The following is a 14726-nucleotide window of genomic DNA, read 5'->3' on the forward strand; positions in this document are numbered from 1 at the left end:
GTTACCTTCAGCAGAGCTGATTCAGTACTATGAAGTTTTTTAAAACCTGACTGAAACACATCACATACATTGTTATCCTTCAGATATGAAATTAACTGCAAAGAAACCACTTTCTCCATAATTTTGGACAGAAATGGGAGCTTAGAAATAGGCCCATAGTTTGAAAGAGCTTTAGGATCAAGTGTGGGCTTCTTTAGCAAAGGCTGAACAATTGCATGTTTAAAGTTGTCTGGCATCATACCGGATTATAGGCAGTTGTTAATAATAGGCAACACAATTGGACTAAACGCTCTAAAAATATCTTTAAATAGGTGTGCAGGTAAAGTATCTAGTGGATACTGTGAATTTCCCATTGGGATTAATAAAGTATCTATCTATCTATCTATCTATCTATCTATCTATCTATCTATCTATCTATCTATCTATCTATCTATCTATCTATCTATCTATCTATCTATCTATCTATCTATCTATCTAGATAATTGGAAGGTTTCATATACAGGATTATATCAGCTAGCTGAGAAGAATAAATAGGTTGAAAGGAAGTAAACTGGCTGTGCACTGACCTTAGAGTGACTGTTGTCTCCCCACAGTAATCAATACTTGGAAGAGTAATGCTGAAACGAATGGCTTGAATTTTATTTATAAAATAATTAAGAAAAAGCTCACAGGTCTCAGGCGTACTCTCAAGGAAGCCAGTGACAGGTGGGTTTAAGAGAGTGTTTATAGTACTAAACAGCACCCTAGGTCTCGAGGCAGCATTCACAATTAAACACGATAAAAAATGTAATTTTGCTGATCTCACAGCCTCTTCATAGGACTTCCAACGAGTTCTAAGATTTCATAAGAGACCTACAGTTTGTCCTTTTTCCACCTCTGTTCAGCCTGCGTGCATTCCTGTCTGAGTGCACGAGTGGCCTCATTTAGCCAGGGCTGAACATTGGCTTTTTCCTTGGCTTTCCTTAACTTTAAGGGTGCGACCAGATCCAGAGTATCCATACAAGTGAGATCAAGAAGCTTAACTATATCAGTAATATCCTGACACACAGAGAGGGTTTCTAACACCAAGGGTAAGTGACTGTATCACAGAATTTCCGCGCTGTGTCAGCATTTATACAGTGTGAAAAGTGCTGTGGTTTAGTGAAATTGATCAGTGGACACAAAAACTTAATTTCAAAAACTGCAAAATGATCAGAAATGCTGACGTCAGAGATCTCCAGGTTATTTGCAGGAAGGCCATGTGTTAGAACTAAGTCCAGTGTATGTCCTCCCTGATGTGTGGGACTTGACACCATCCATTTTCCAACCCGCTGAATCCGAACACAGGGTCACGGGGGTCTGCTGGAGCCAATCCCAGCCAACACAGGGCACAAGGCAGGAAACAATCCTGGGCAGGGTGCCAACCCACCGCAGGACACACACAAACACACCCACACACCAAGCACACACTAGGGCCAATTTAGAATCGCCAATCCACCTAACCTGCATGTCTTTGGACTGTGGGAGGAAACCGGAGCGCCCGGAGGAAACCCACGCAGACACGGGGAGAACATGCAAACTCCACGCAGGGAGGACCCGGGAATCAAACCCAGGTCCCCAGATCTCCCAACTGCGAGGCAGCAGCGCTACCCACTGCGCCACCGTGCCGCCCCGACTTGACACCACTTGAGTGAAAATTAAAAGAATCCACAAGACTTAAAAAAAACCTTTAACCAACGGTTTTGTCGGACAACAAACATGAATGTTAAAATCTCCCAGAATCAGCATTCTATCAGCGCATGACACCATGAAAGATAAGAACTCTGAGAACTCCTGGACAAAATCCTTATTATACCCAGGAGGTCTATAAACCAGTGCACACAATACAGGATTTGTAAGATCAATTTTAAAAAGCTGAGCCTCAAAACTGGAGAAATTGTCTACAGTCAAGTCTACATTTCAAACGATTTTGAAAAACAGTTGCAAATTGTAAGTGTCTTGGATCAAGAGCAGCTCAGCCACAAAGTGGTAAACCACCCACACATAACAGAGCAGAGCCACAGAATATTAGATGCCTGAACAACCTCAGTTGTCCACACTTGATGTGGAGGGTCAGCGGCTTTACTTTGAGCCTCTCTTGGATGTCTCTGCTTTTCATCTTGTCTCAAAGTGAGAGCCCCGCCACCCTTTGGAGAAAGCTCATTTTGGCCACTTGTACCCACAATCTCATCTTTTCGGTTAGTGCCCAGAGCTTGTGATCATAGGTGAGAGTAGGTACGTAGATTGGCTGGTAAACTGAGAGCTTTACCTTCTGGCTCTTAGCTCCTTCTTCAAAACTTTGGATAGGTATAGTAACCACATAACTTTGCATTCCACTGCCAGACCACTTTCTAGTCTTTGTCAGCATTTCAAAATCTTTGCTGAAAACAGCCTATGTGAAGCCCTGCCTTCCTCATCTGAGTTGCCTAATGATTTGCCGTAACTTGTTTTAGACAATTGTGTGCTTCTAACTTGGTGGCAACAGCTTGGGGAAGGCCCATTTCTGTTCCAGCATGATTGTGCCAATGTTTCACTAAGCCATGTGCCTAAGGACATGGAGGAACTAGAGTGGCCAGCACAGAGCCCTGGTCTCAACCCTATTCAACACATACTTCCTAATGTGTTGACTTCTTCTTAATCCTTGTGGTGCAGTTAAAAATACTTACAAATTCAAAGAAGGTTGTGGTGAAGGGAAGTTATCATGTTTGGATCACTGTACACGCTTATATACATATACTTTGAAAAATTGGGTGGGGGGATGGGCGGCTCTTGGTAGTAAAATACATGCCATATTGCACAGAACTGGGGTGGGCCTATTGAAGGTCAGACTGCAATGTGCCGCTATGCTTCAGTTCATAAACCAGAAATGGGAAAGTGCTGACACAGTGCTCCATCCCACTTAAAGCCCTGTGGAACAACACAAGCCAGGAGAGACAGCATTTCTTAATGAGTTTAAATGCTTGTGCAGCTCAGTAAAGTAGTCCCCGGTGGACGGAACACAGAGGGGGAAGACATTGTACATAGATCGCCACATTGTTTCTTTTCACCTGTTCTTTTCCATACATACAGTGCTTAAAACGTTCAGTTCATTGCATGTACCACATAAATGTGCACCCTGTAAACATCAATTCTACAGGGTGAAATTATATTTATACCCAAAATTCCCATTATTTCTACAAATCGCCTGTTTGAATTCAAAAGAATACAGCTTCCTGTAAAATTGTGTTTTCCAATGACAATCAACAATGCCAAGGTCAGTCACTAGGAAAAACAAGAATTGATCTACAGCACAAATGTTTTACTAATGTGTGATTGTATTTAGCATATTCAAAAGTAAACTAATAATATTAGCCCCCTGTTAAAACAAATAGCACTCATTTATTTACATAGTGCTTCTGGTACATCCAATTAACTGATGACACTATAACTACATTTCCTGAGCAAAGCCCTGTAACACAGCTAGAATGAAAGCAAATATAAAGACACAAAGAAAGCTAAATGGTAAGATTACTAATTTATAGAAACAGACCTACAGTATATTGTTTTTTGCGGTGATTTTTTTTCTTTCTATATTAGTTTTTATTGTAAAATGTACTGTTTGTTAATTTCATTTACATTTTAGGCATGTTTTTTTCATAATTTTATATAAATATACATTACATTTATTTTTTAGTTAGTATTATAAGATGTCCTATGGAAATAGTAATGTTCTAGAGTAAGGCACTTGTGTTAAAGTAGTGTGCTAAAATAGTGAGCTATAAAATCCATAAATGAGCAAGGTATTAATTCAATAAAACATTAATGGGTACATTCAGTATTTCTAAAATTTGACATCAATGTCATAGCCATGAATCCAAAATTCAGTTTCATATTTTTCTTACTTTAGCAATAATACACAAGTATAAGCAGAAAGAATCTGCACTTTTTTGTACATTAATTTGTATATTAGTCCCTAAGGATTGATTATGCAACAAAGGGCTATGTAACTGTTAGCTGAATAGTTAAATCTCCACTTTAAAACTTCAAAGTCACATATTTCAGCAATATCCATACAACATTGTATGAATCCAAAATTGCAATGCTTATGGCATTAGCATATCATAACGTAACATTTTCAAGCCAGCTTAATACAATTTATTGTCAAGGTGAGGCTGGAACCTGTATCAGCAGCACTGTATGCAAAGCAGGGTGCCAGTCCATTGCAGGGCCTACTGACACACACATCCAGACTCGCAAACGCACTGGGGCAAATTTAAGGTTGCCAGTTAACCCAGTTTGCAGGTGTTGGGAGATGTTGGAGGACAAATCATGCAAATATGCCGGAGAAAGTCCAAATTCCAGACATGCAATAATCAGGCTCAAGGCACTGGATCTGTGAAGCAGCAGCACATTACCATGCTGTCCATATCTGCGTGCTATTTTGAATATTTTTATTATTTTAATCTCAATTGGTTTTTGATTTGAAGCTTTACTAAGTGAATAATAATGGTGTGGAATGCTGTATCTGTAAGTAGATAGGTGGCATGGTTTTAAATTTCAGCAAATAGTAATTAAATATATTGTATGTAAGCAAGGCAAAATCTAATTATGAGGAGCCAAGAATTGTTTTGCAAGAGGAAATCACCTCAGTTAGTAGGTTAATAATTTCTCCAAAATCCAACATATACAGGTAAGTAATTCTCCTATTTGCCTTGGCATCATGGTTATCTACATTAGGTTAGTCTGTGGATCACAGGAGGGGTAGAAATAAAACATTGTTTTGCCAGATTTTGTTTAATTCAGTTATGCACTATTCCTACAATATTCTTAATCAGCACAAAAGTATAGCCTTTGGAGAAGAATGTTTCAGTGAGGAAAAGATGCTGTAAAGTACATTTCACACAGCAGCAAAGGAAAAGATAGCATAGTGCTGATCTTTAACAGTCAATCATTATGTTATATATTGTGTTCATACTAAATTACCATAGTAAACGCATTGTTTTAGCTGTATTGACTGTATTATCAATTTACATTCCCATGCTGTACAGCTGATAATCATTTCAAATTATATGAGCTATTAGTGTTTATGTTAAGGTTATGCTTTCATCAGATGATTATTTACTGAATTTTTCTGCTTTGCAATAAATTTTGTGTAGATCTGCTATTCACCTGGACTCCTTCACTTCAAAGAAGCTGTAATTACACTCTTGATCTTAAATAAGCACTTCTAATAATAGTGTCACAATATATAGGATATGCATTTTCACCATAGATTATCTACATTTTACAGTAATGTAAAATATTATCAAACGTATGCATACATGGTCAAAATGCACAGCATAGTTCAAGTCTTTAATTTGGCTTGTTATAGTAGTCAGATACTGCAAACAATCAAATATGTAAATCAGAATCTGAACTGTGGTCAAAAGTGCTGTGCAACAGGATTGGTTGGTAAAATAATTCATAACTTTGAAGTTTTTAAATCACAGATGTAGGGCCAAATATACAAAGGGCTTCTGCCAAATGATGAAAACCTAGCCATGATAAACCATATATACTCCTCTCCACATTTATTTCATAGTGTGTTCTTAGAGAAACTAGATCATTTCACATATATTTATGAAATTAATATATTTTTTTATTTTATTATTTTTAACCTGCTGAGCTTAGGTTGATTAATGATTATGTTTTGAAGATGCTAATCAGAGATTTTTCTTTTCTGTTTGTAGTGTTTAAATATGGATCATTGAGTTTCCTTATGAATGCTTTGAGGTTTATGTACAAAATAATGAAAAACTAAATAGCTGGATTGAAAAAGTAAGTGTTTGTCTTGCCTGAAGATATTCTCAAGGTAAGAAAGCAATTGTTAAATTTTGAATATTTTTCTGAACTGTTCTTTATTTAATGTATTTACTTGAAAATGTTTGTATTTGATCTGGCCAGCTGCAACTTTAATACTGATTTATTTGAATCATATTGGATAGTCCACCTTATGTAAATGAAGAACTTACTGTGTTTTTTTTCTGCCTGGTATCAGACCGGTATTAAATATGTTTATAATATCAAATGTATTTATGTTAACATTTTACAGAATTATAGTTTTACTTTGCATTCTAATAAAAATGTTGTTTGATTCATGTGCAGAGACTTTTAATGTTAAGTGATGTATTTATTTTGCTTTTTTAAACTTTTATTTTTATTTTTTGTAGTACATTCTTGATTTTGAGGTTTTGCTAAAATTTTCATGCACTCAAAATATCAGTCAGTAACACCACTTTATATAGACAACAGAACAACTAAATTTAGCCACATGTTGCTTTTCAGAAACAAAATATTTTCAGTATTTATTGTACATAATAATTCATTGGTTTCTCAGCATGCTTTAGTTTCAACATTAAAAGGGATTTTGAGTGAAGTAGTCTTTTAAAAGGTGTCCATTTTGCACTGATTTCCCCATATCTTACCATTGAAGTTAGTAGTGGCAATCATCCTGACTGTCTCTGAAGAAAACTCTAATCCCAAACTAAAAAGCTTTAAACATAATGAAATCCACACTAACTTCAGTCAATTCCGAGTCCTGTGAAGTGACTGTGTTTTCTATTTTAAGCAGTTATTTGTGAAAAGGCTTGTGTTGTTTGTTTGTTTGTTTTCTGTTTTGCATGTTTAGAAATACCTGCTAGACAAGTAAAGAAGACAGGAATGCAGGAGTAGTATGCTAGTAAAATAAAATTTGGAGCACAGGCAGGGAAATGTTTTGTGCTATTAGTTCTTTTGTGAAACATGCAACATTGCACAGTACTTCATCAACAGAAGTGATTAATATGGCCAACAAAGTCTCTATAAAAGTGTAGTCCTTCAAAAATCACCAGTATATCACAAATGCTTTTCCCATCATATACTGCTGAAACAATTATAGCTAGAAATCACTATTAATTTGTGATCATTTAGTGAGTCTGCCTTTGTCCAATGGAGTTGTTCAGATTTTATTAAAGGACTGCTTTATTAATTCTGAGCTCTGGAGCTGTAGTTGTAGAGTTAACCATAAAATGATACAGTATGTTGTTCCTCTTGATACCTACCTTATGTATTTATTTATTTTATCATAGAATTCTCAGGACTAGGAGAATTTTCATCCTCCTAGTCCTTCAGGCTACAAGAGTACTGTATTAAATTCTAGCCCTGATCAGAAAGTCAAGCTTTTCATTGATATTGTTTTTTTCAATTGTAGTTTTTGTCAAGACATATTCACTTCTACTTTGGTTGAATTTTTTTTAACAGAAGTTATCTGTCCTGCTTGGAAGTGCTCTGAAACCTTTATATGTGTACATACTATGGATAAAATAAAGGGTAATCTACTCCATTATTTATTTTGCATGCAGGTGATTTTATGATGGCAGGTACAGGAGAAGAACTCCTTATCAACAACAAGTTTGTGTCTGAGACTCAAATAGAAGAAAGACGCAAAAAAAGGCAAGAAGAATGGGAAAAAGTGCGCAAGCCAGATGATCCAGAAGGTAATTGGAATGCCATTTCTTTGAACTGATTTAGGGCAGATTTCTGTTTAACAGTGGAGTGATATTTTAAACTGTTAATAAAAATAGGCTTTCATTTTAAATGTGGTGACTGGAGAGCCCTCAAAGACATCTACAAGCTTTAAGAGTGAACAAGGGTTTGCCACGATGCATAACAGATTCTCTAATCTAATCTGTCAGTCTAAAGGTTTATTGTATGGAAATAAGGCTTTTAGAGAAAGTAGTCATGTTAGCTGCGTCTTTACATTACAGCATTAGGATTAATTTAGTCTTTTTTCATATAATTTTGAATATTTAGGATGTTTTTTTGGGTTATACACATTGAATAATACACTGAATAGTAGTTAGATGTTTTATGTAAAATTTATTAAAACTAAAACTAAAAAAAAAAAGATTTTATTTTTTGTAATTTGTGTATTGAAATTTTGAATTATTATGGATGATTTATTTGCATCTTTGTTTATTTTATATTTGTTATTTATATTAAATAATACATCTTTATTGACTTTTAGTTACAAATTGAAATTTGACTCCCATAAAAAAAATTTCAAGGTGTGTAACATTCAGGAAACTTTTATCTTTAGTGATGTACTATGCTAATGAGTACATTTGGTAGAAAAAACTACCACTTTTTGTTTGAACATGACTGCATATCTTTTAGTCTTTTGCTCGTCATTACACATTTTTTTGGTATTATTTACAGAATTATTGCATTTCTGACCTTCAAAGAAGAATTGATAAGTTTATTTTTTCATTTATTATTTGCAGTAAATGATGCAGTAAATTAAAGATGTTTCAGTTCATAGTAAAACACCTTGCAATTGGTTGTCTCTGGTTCATTTTTTACATGGATTACTATACTGCTCAGCTTCCACTCCTTTTTGTGCAGATAAAAAACCCCTCACTGTCATTATTAATAAATAATTAAAATTAACTGTGCAATTTCTTAGTCAGTAGTGAGTAGCTAGTATAGTTTGTCTAACTTGTATGCTATAGTTCACCTTTTTTCTCTTCACCATACTCTTTTAATTACATTACAAGTTGTGAAAACTAACAGCAGCAACATAGACAAAACAGAAACTATCTATAGTACTGTTGATCACACTTAGACACCCTATATCATCATCATTGGCACTACAACCCACGAAGAACTTTGACCTCCTCAACATTCTTCCACCTGTTTTGTCTTATTTTGGACTTTTCTTCTTAACTGGAGAATTTGGAGCTCTTTCAAATCCTTTTGAATGTCATTTGACAATCTTTTATGTGGTCATTATCTCAGTTTCCTTCCCCCTGGATTTTTCTTCAAAACTTCCTTTAACACTATGGTTGGAGTCCATTCTCTGGACATGTTTTATCTACTTGAGTTGCTGACTTTTAATTTATGATACTAACTGAGGTTCTGCTTTATTAGTTAACCAGTTCCTACTTTATTGTGATTCTCAGTATGTCATGATTATTTAAGGCTTCATATATATTCTTTTCAGAATTTTCCATTCCCAAGTGGCCCAAGCTTTATTATCCTTATTTGTGAAGATACCTGTTAGAGCTCCATATATGACCACAGGTCATGCCATAATCTCATATATTCTTATTTTTGTTTTACTAGCAATACTAGGGAAACTGGAGATAGGCAAGAATACATAATTACATCTATTTCCTGAAGTTAAGTAACTTACAGCTTCCAGATATAATTAATTTTTAATTGAGAATGGCACAAGTACTTATTTTTTTTCATTGCTTCCACTATAGTGCAGGTGTGTTTTTCCCATATTTAATACATTACCCCTTTTTGACTTCATCTCATACAGAGCTACCACTCATGTATTTAATTACTTTGTTGCTTACATCATTTGAGTCATGCTTCAACTTTGAGAAGGCCTGTAACATGCTTTGTAGCAAGAAATATATAATTTTGTCATTTTGATTGCTTTGATTCTTGCTTATTAAAATCCATGTAGCTACTTTTGGTGTTCGGTCTCATACCTTTAAGTATTTTACAAAGTAGGGTTGATAGCTCAGTGCCCAACTGTCTGCCTGGCAAATCAGATCATTTGTTTTGAAGTTTTCTTCTTCTATGACCGTTGCTTCTACCTCAGTTTGTGGATTATATCCCACACCTGGTTTTAAAGCAAAATATTTTCTTCTACCCTTTTGTGTACTAGACTTATATGCCATACAAAACTTATTTAATAACAGCCACGGACTATAGAAGGTGTGAATGGCACACTGAGATTGCTGTAGGACACAATATTACAGGAGATCACACCTGTAGAAGTATTTGGTAATGTTATAAAGGTGATTAAAAGTTATTCAAAGCTAATTTAAAATTGTTACAAATCTCCACTTTGTGTTGGCATCAAAGCCTAAAGTCAAATCTGCCTAGTCATGTTAAGCACTTGAATAAATATCTTGACAACAAACAGTAAAAGTTACAAATTTATGACAGAAAGGGCCAACATTGAAAGGATATAATGTGCACTTGCCTATCAAAAAGCATAGAACCGATTCACACCATACATAAAGAAGGCTTTAGAAAGTTGATTGAATCTTGGACCCAAGATATGAGATAGCGAGCTGTAAATATTTTAGTCAAACGTGTACACTAGAACGCCATACAGAATGTCATGATAGGGTAATGCTACATTCTTTTCTCCAACAACAGACTCGGTCATGAAGCTGGACCATTTAGCAGTACTGTACATAGAGTAAGTTTCACTATTTATTATATTGACCACAACTGAAACCTGAAAACAGAAGCCTTCCAAATTCTTACTTCACAGATGATCATACCAGGGAAATAATTGCTCAAGAGCTAAGAGAAGTTTTCTCATCTTGGGGCTTAAAAGAATCTTGTCATATTTGTATGACTACTGACAGTGGAACGATCCAGCCTTAAAAAGAAAATATTTTCATAACCTAATAGTTGAATGTAAAATATATGAATAATGTGTCAATGCTGCATGTTGTAGTAAATAATTATTTTGAACTTGTGATAATTCTTGTCACAATTTCACCCTCTGACAGGGAATTCAGGACTGGGAGAAATGTGTTCACATGCCACAGGGCAGCACTAAAGCCAGAAACTGGTAATAGGATGGTATTTCTAGCAAAGAAACTACTGGTAAATTTTAAATGATAAAAAAATATTTTGTTTAAAAATTCCAATTCTAGAACACAAAGTGAGAAAAAAATTAAGATGTTCCAGTTTTCAGTAGCTATTTAGAATTAACAGTTCTGCATTCATTATAATTAGCAATATTATTTTTAAAAAGGGATCTGTTTACCTTTTTGTAAGTTATTTAGTTTTTTAACATCCCAAGAACTTCTATTGTAAGTTTTTTTTTAACTTGGTTAATTTATGATATTCCACCTCAGGTTAATCACAAAAGCATTTATACAATGAATAAAATGTATTCAGCTGCAACTAATGTCTCACCATGCGTATTTCTATAATGTTATTAACTTTGAAAGGTTTATTGATTTATTTATTAATATCACAATTTGTTATCGTTGTTATTATTGGTATAGTGGAAAATGCCATGATCTCAGTTTGAGGTCATATCATCCCCCCTCCCCCACCAGATACCAAAGAAGTTTAACATTCATGTACTTGTGATACATTTAGATTTCTTTATGATACAGGTTTTTCTGCTTTTGATCATAGTGTCAGACACGACAGTTACTTATTTTTGAAAACATTTTCCAAGGAGATTTTCATAAATTAGGTGGGTTAGGATTCTTCCAGTTAAACATGATGGGTCTTCATGCAAGCAAAATAGTATAGGTTGCCGCAATAGATTTTTTCATAGAATTATGTTGTCCCAACTGGTGTTTCTCCAGTTATTAAAGTGTTTATTGTTATTAAAGTGTTGGAAATTATTTTTGTTCCAAGGCTGTTTAAAATTTTCAGTCAAGATGGTCTGAACGCAGAGCATTCCCAGAACATGACCTAGTGAGGTGGGAACCTCTTGATACTTTCACAATTCAGAACTTTTGCTGGATACACAATGTGCATGATGTACAGTTTTCTGCTGAATTACAGAATGGTGTGTGCAAATTGAAGAATAATGTATCATTTCAATGACTGAGTTCCCTTCCTCATCTAAAATCCTAATTGATAGATCCTTTTGCCATTGCTCTTAAGATCATCTTGGGGGACATTCATTCAAATATACTGGTACAATCTAAATGCACCACTTATATCTTCATCAAAATTAGCCAGTATCACTTAAGGAACAGAAATTGATGGAATGTTAGGAAAATTAGCCAGATTAATTTTGGTTTAATTTATAGCTTGTAAATCTCTCTATTATAAAAAAAAATCTTGGAAGGCTTGGAAGGAGATGATACATGATTTTCTCGGAGACACTTTAACGTTCCGCGAGACAAGGCAGTGAGACGAAAGGACAGCTGCTGCACAGGCTTTTAAATGATTGACATGCAGCACGACAAGCAGAACATGCAGCTCGGCAGCAGCAACAGCAAGACAGCAGCTGATCCGACCGCATCTCCTTAGCTAGCGTTCAGCATCCTCTTCACAATTTGAGCGGCAGACATGCAAAGTAGCTGGCGCGTGGCATTCCCCGGGGATTGGGGAAGGGTGTGGGCGAGCGAAGCAAGCAGGGGGCACAGCCCCCTAGTACTGAAAAAAATAATGCCTTGCTGGAATATACAGTGGCATGTAAAAGTTTGGGCACCCTTTCTTAAAATGTCTGTTACTGTGAATAGTTAAGTGAGCAGAAGATGAACTGATCACCAAATGGCATAAAGTTAAAAATGACACATTTCTTTAATATTTTAAGCAAGACTACATTTTTATTTCCATCACTCACAGCTACAATATACCAAAAAAAATGAAGAGGGCCTGAAGCAATTGTTTGGGCACCCGACATGGTCAGTACTTAGTAAGACCTACTTTGGCATGTCTCAGAGCTTGTAAACGCTTTTTGTAGCCAGCTAAGAGTTTTTCAGTACTTAATTGGGGTATTTTCGCCCATTCGTCCTCATAAGAGTTACTAGTAATTGACGGTAATTAGTAGCACAGAGCAAAACATACATATTCAAATTTAAAAATTATTACATGTCCATGTTTAACCAGGCAAGAGTGATTTAATTCACTTCTGGCCACTTCAAAAGCCTCTGTGTATGTATATTTGCAGCCCTGTAACAGAACAGAAAGTTAGGTGTTGCCTTGCTACACTATCTTCCATTTTTTGGTCTCTGAAAAGTAGTCTTTTTTGTTACATAGTCATTTAGAATGCCAGACCAGTGAAGTTACCATTGAGTCTAATCTTTTAAAAAAGAGGACTCTTAATGTTTTAATATATATAAATAGGAATGCTCTGGGAAAGGTATAGAGCTATGGTAAGATATTCATTTTAGCAAATTAGCAATGAGAGAATGGAATGAATATTAATGTCTTATCAAGTACTTTCAATCATATTACCAAATTTGTTTTTAATAAATAGCTGTTTGTTTGTAATTGAGCAATTCGCCAAATTATAAGAGGTAACTTGTGATACAACATTTAAACTCTAAACAAGCACCACACACGTTCCAAAAGATAAGATGAGAAATGTGAAGAAGTTTATCCCAGAGTATATAGAGTATGATCTTAGATTTTCATAATTATGTTTAAGAAGATGTTTAAGTTTCCTTGTAATAGTTTTTCCTTAAGAATAAAAAATATACCACCTCTACCAGGTAACCAAAAAACAAATTACGGAATTTTAATTATTAATAAATGTGTAAATTAGTTGCATGGTGGTATTCACTTTACAGAAATAAAAGGGAGACATCCTGTCCCCAAATACTAGATGAACATTAGAGAAGTGTGAGTTAGTGAAATACAGATTTAGCCATGCTGCTGATTGTGGAGCCCGAAGAGGTTCTCACATTAGCTCCTATTAAAATATGAAACTGTGATTTTCTACATATTTTGTGTTTTAGTTATTTATTTGTTTTGTAATGAGAGAGATATTAACATCTAATTATTGCAGTGTATGTAAACAAAGTTTAATTCATTTTTTACTGTAATAATCTTTGCATAGCACTTTGACTTGTGATCAATATGATATGTCACTATGTACACAATCAAGGATTGTGATTAAATAGGAAAGGAACCATCTTCTAGACCATCCAGGAGAAAAAAAAATCTTTTTTTTATCCACTTATTGTACCAATTTCTTCTTCACTATAGTGTATAATAATTAAGACACAAATAGGCTTTTGTATTTGCTTTCATTCTGTTTTGCTATTAGCTTGTAGTACTGAGAATTGTAAAGAAAAAATCTTGGTATTGTTAAAAAAAACTTTAAGCGTGTCTATTAAATTTGCAGTTCCATAATTTGTTTATGAATCATCCAGTGCAGTAGAGAAGAAAATCAATTTCTCATTGTGACATTTTCATTTTTTTTGAAAAAGACATTTATTATGTACGCAATTATCAAATCAATGCAGTAATAATGTGTGGACCGAGTATGTTGTGATATCTGCCATTACTGTTGAGCGTCATGTACTGTTTGGCTTAATGCTGTTTTTCCTTTTTTTTTTCTTTCCTTTCTGTGTGGGAGAGGGATGATCCTAAAAAACATACTACTTGTAAGGTGTACTACTTTATTAAAAAACAAACTCATTTAAATGTAAAATATCTTAAACTCTTGAAAAGTGATTGCAATAGGGTGATAGGTCAGAGTTGGTTCACTCCTGCAACACTTTTGTCTTTTATCAAGTTTTATACAAATTCTTAATACCGTGGGATCTTTTGCTTAATGCAAAAGCAGGGAGCATTAGCTTCATGAATATTCCAGATTGAATGCTGGGAAATGCATTTTAGAAAAGGTAATTCTCCTTATAGTACCATCTCGTTGTCACAATTGTGTCAAAAAAGCAAGAGCAAAAAAAGGACAAAAATCTTAACTTCATATGTGTCTTAAATTAAAGAATTATTCTTCAAAAAATCATCAACCAGGCTGACTTAGAAGATCCCATCATAAACGTTGACAGAGATGAATGGCATAGTTAGCTAAGATGCTCTCAGCACTCTTAACTGTTCTCTTCTTCAGATACTGTGGAGTATGCAGAAGCTGGGAGTAAGTTTATGGAGGGCTGCAATGGTTGATGCCCCACAGTCAAGCAGATTGTGTGGTATCAAATGCCAGTGTGTGAAAACAGTTTTTATATATTAAAGATAAC

The 14726-nt window shown here is 34.8% G+C and overlaps 1 protein-coding gene across 1 annotated transcript in view; it reads left to right on the forward strand.

The window, feature by feature from the left end:
* The window catches only part of psme3ip1 (proteasome activator subunit 3 interacting protein 1), a 136609-nt gene that overhangs the window by 26587 nt on the left and 95296 nt on the right, over window positions 1-14726 (forward strand). The window contains exons 2-3 of the mRNA XM_028809362.1: window positions 5727-5848; window positions 7377-7511. Coding sequence (XP_028665195.1) covers window positions 7385-7511 — 127 coding nt within the window. The 5' untranslated portion in view covers window positions 5727-5848; window positions 7377-7384. The remainder of the gene's footprint in view (window positions 1-5726; window positions 5849-7376; window positions 7512-14726) is intronic.

This window comes from Erpetoichthys calabaricus, chromosome 9 (assembly GCF_900747795.2).
Source record: "Erpetoichthys calabaricus chromosome 9, fErpCal1.3, whole genome shotgun sequence".
Taxonomy (NCBI): domain Eukaryota; kingdom Metazoa; phylum Chordata; class Cladistia; order Polypteriformes; family Polypteridae; genus Erpetoichthys; species Erpetoichthys calabaricus.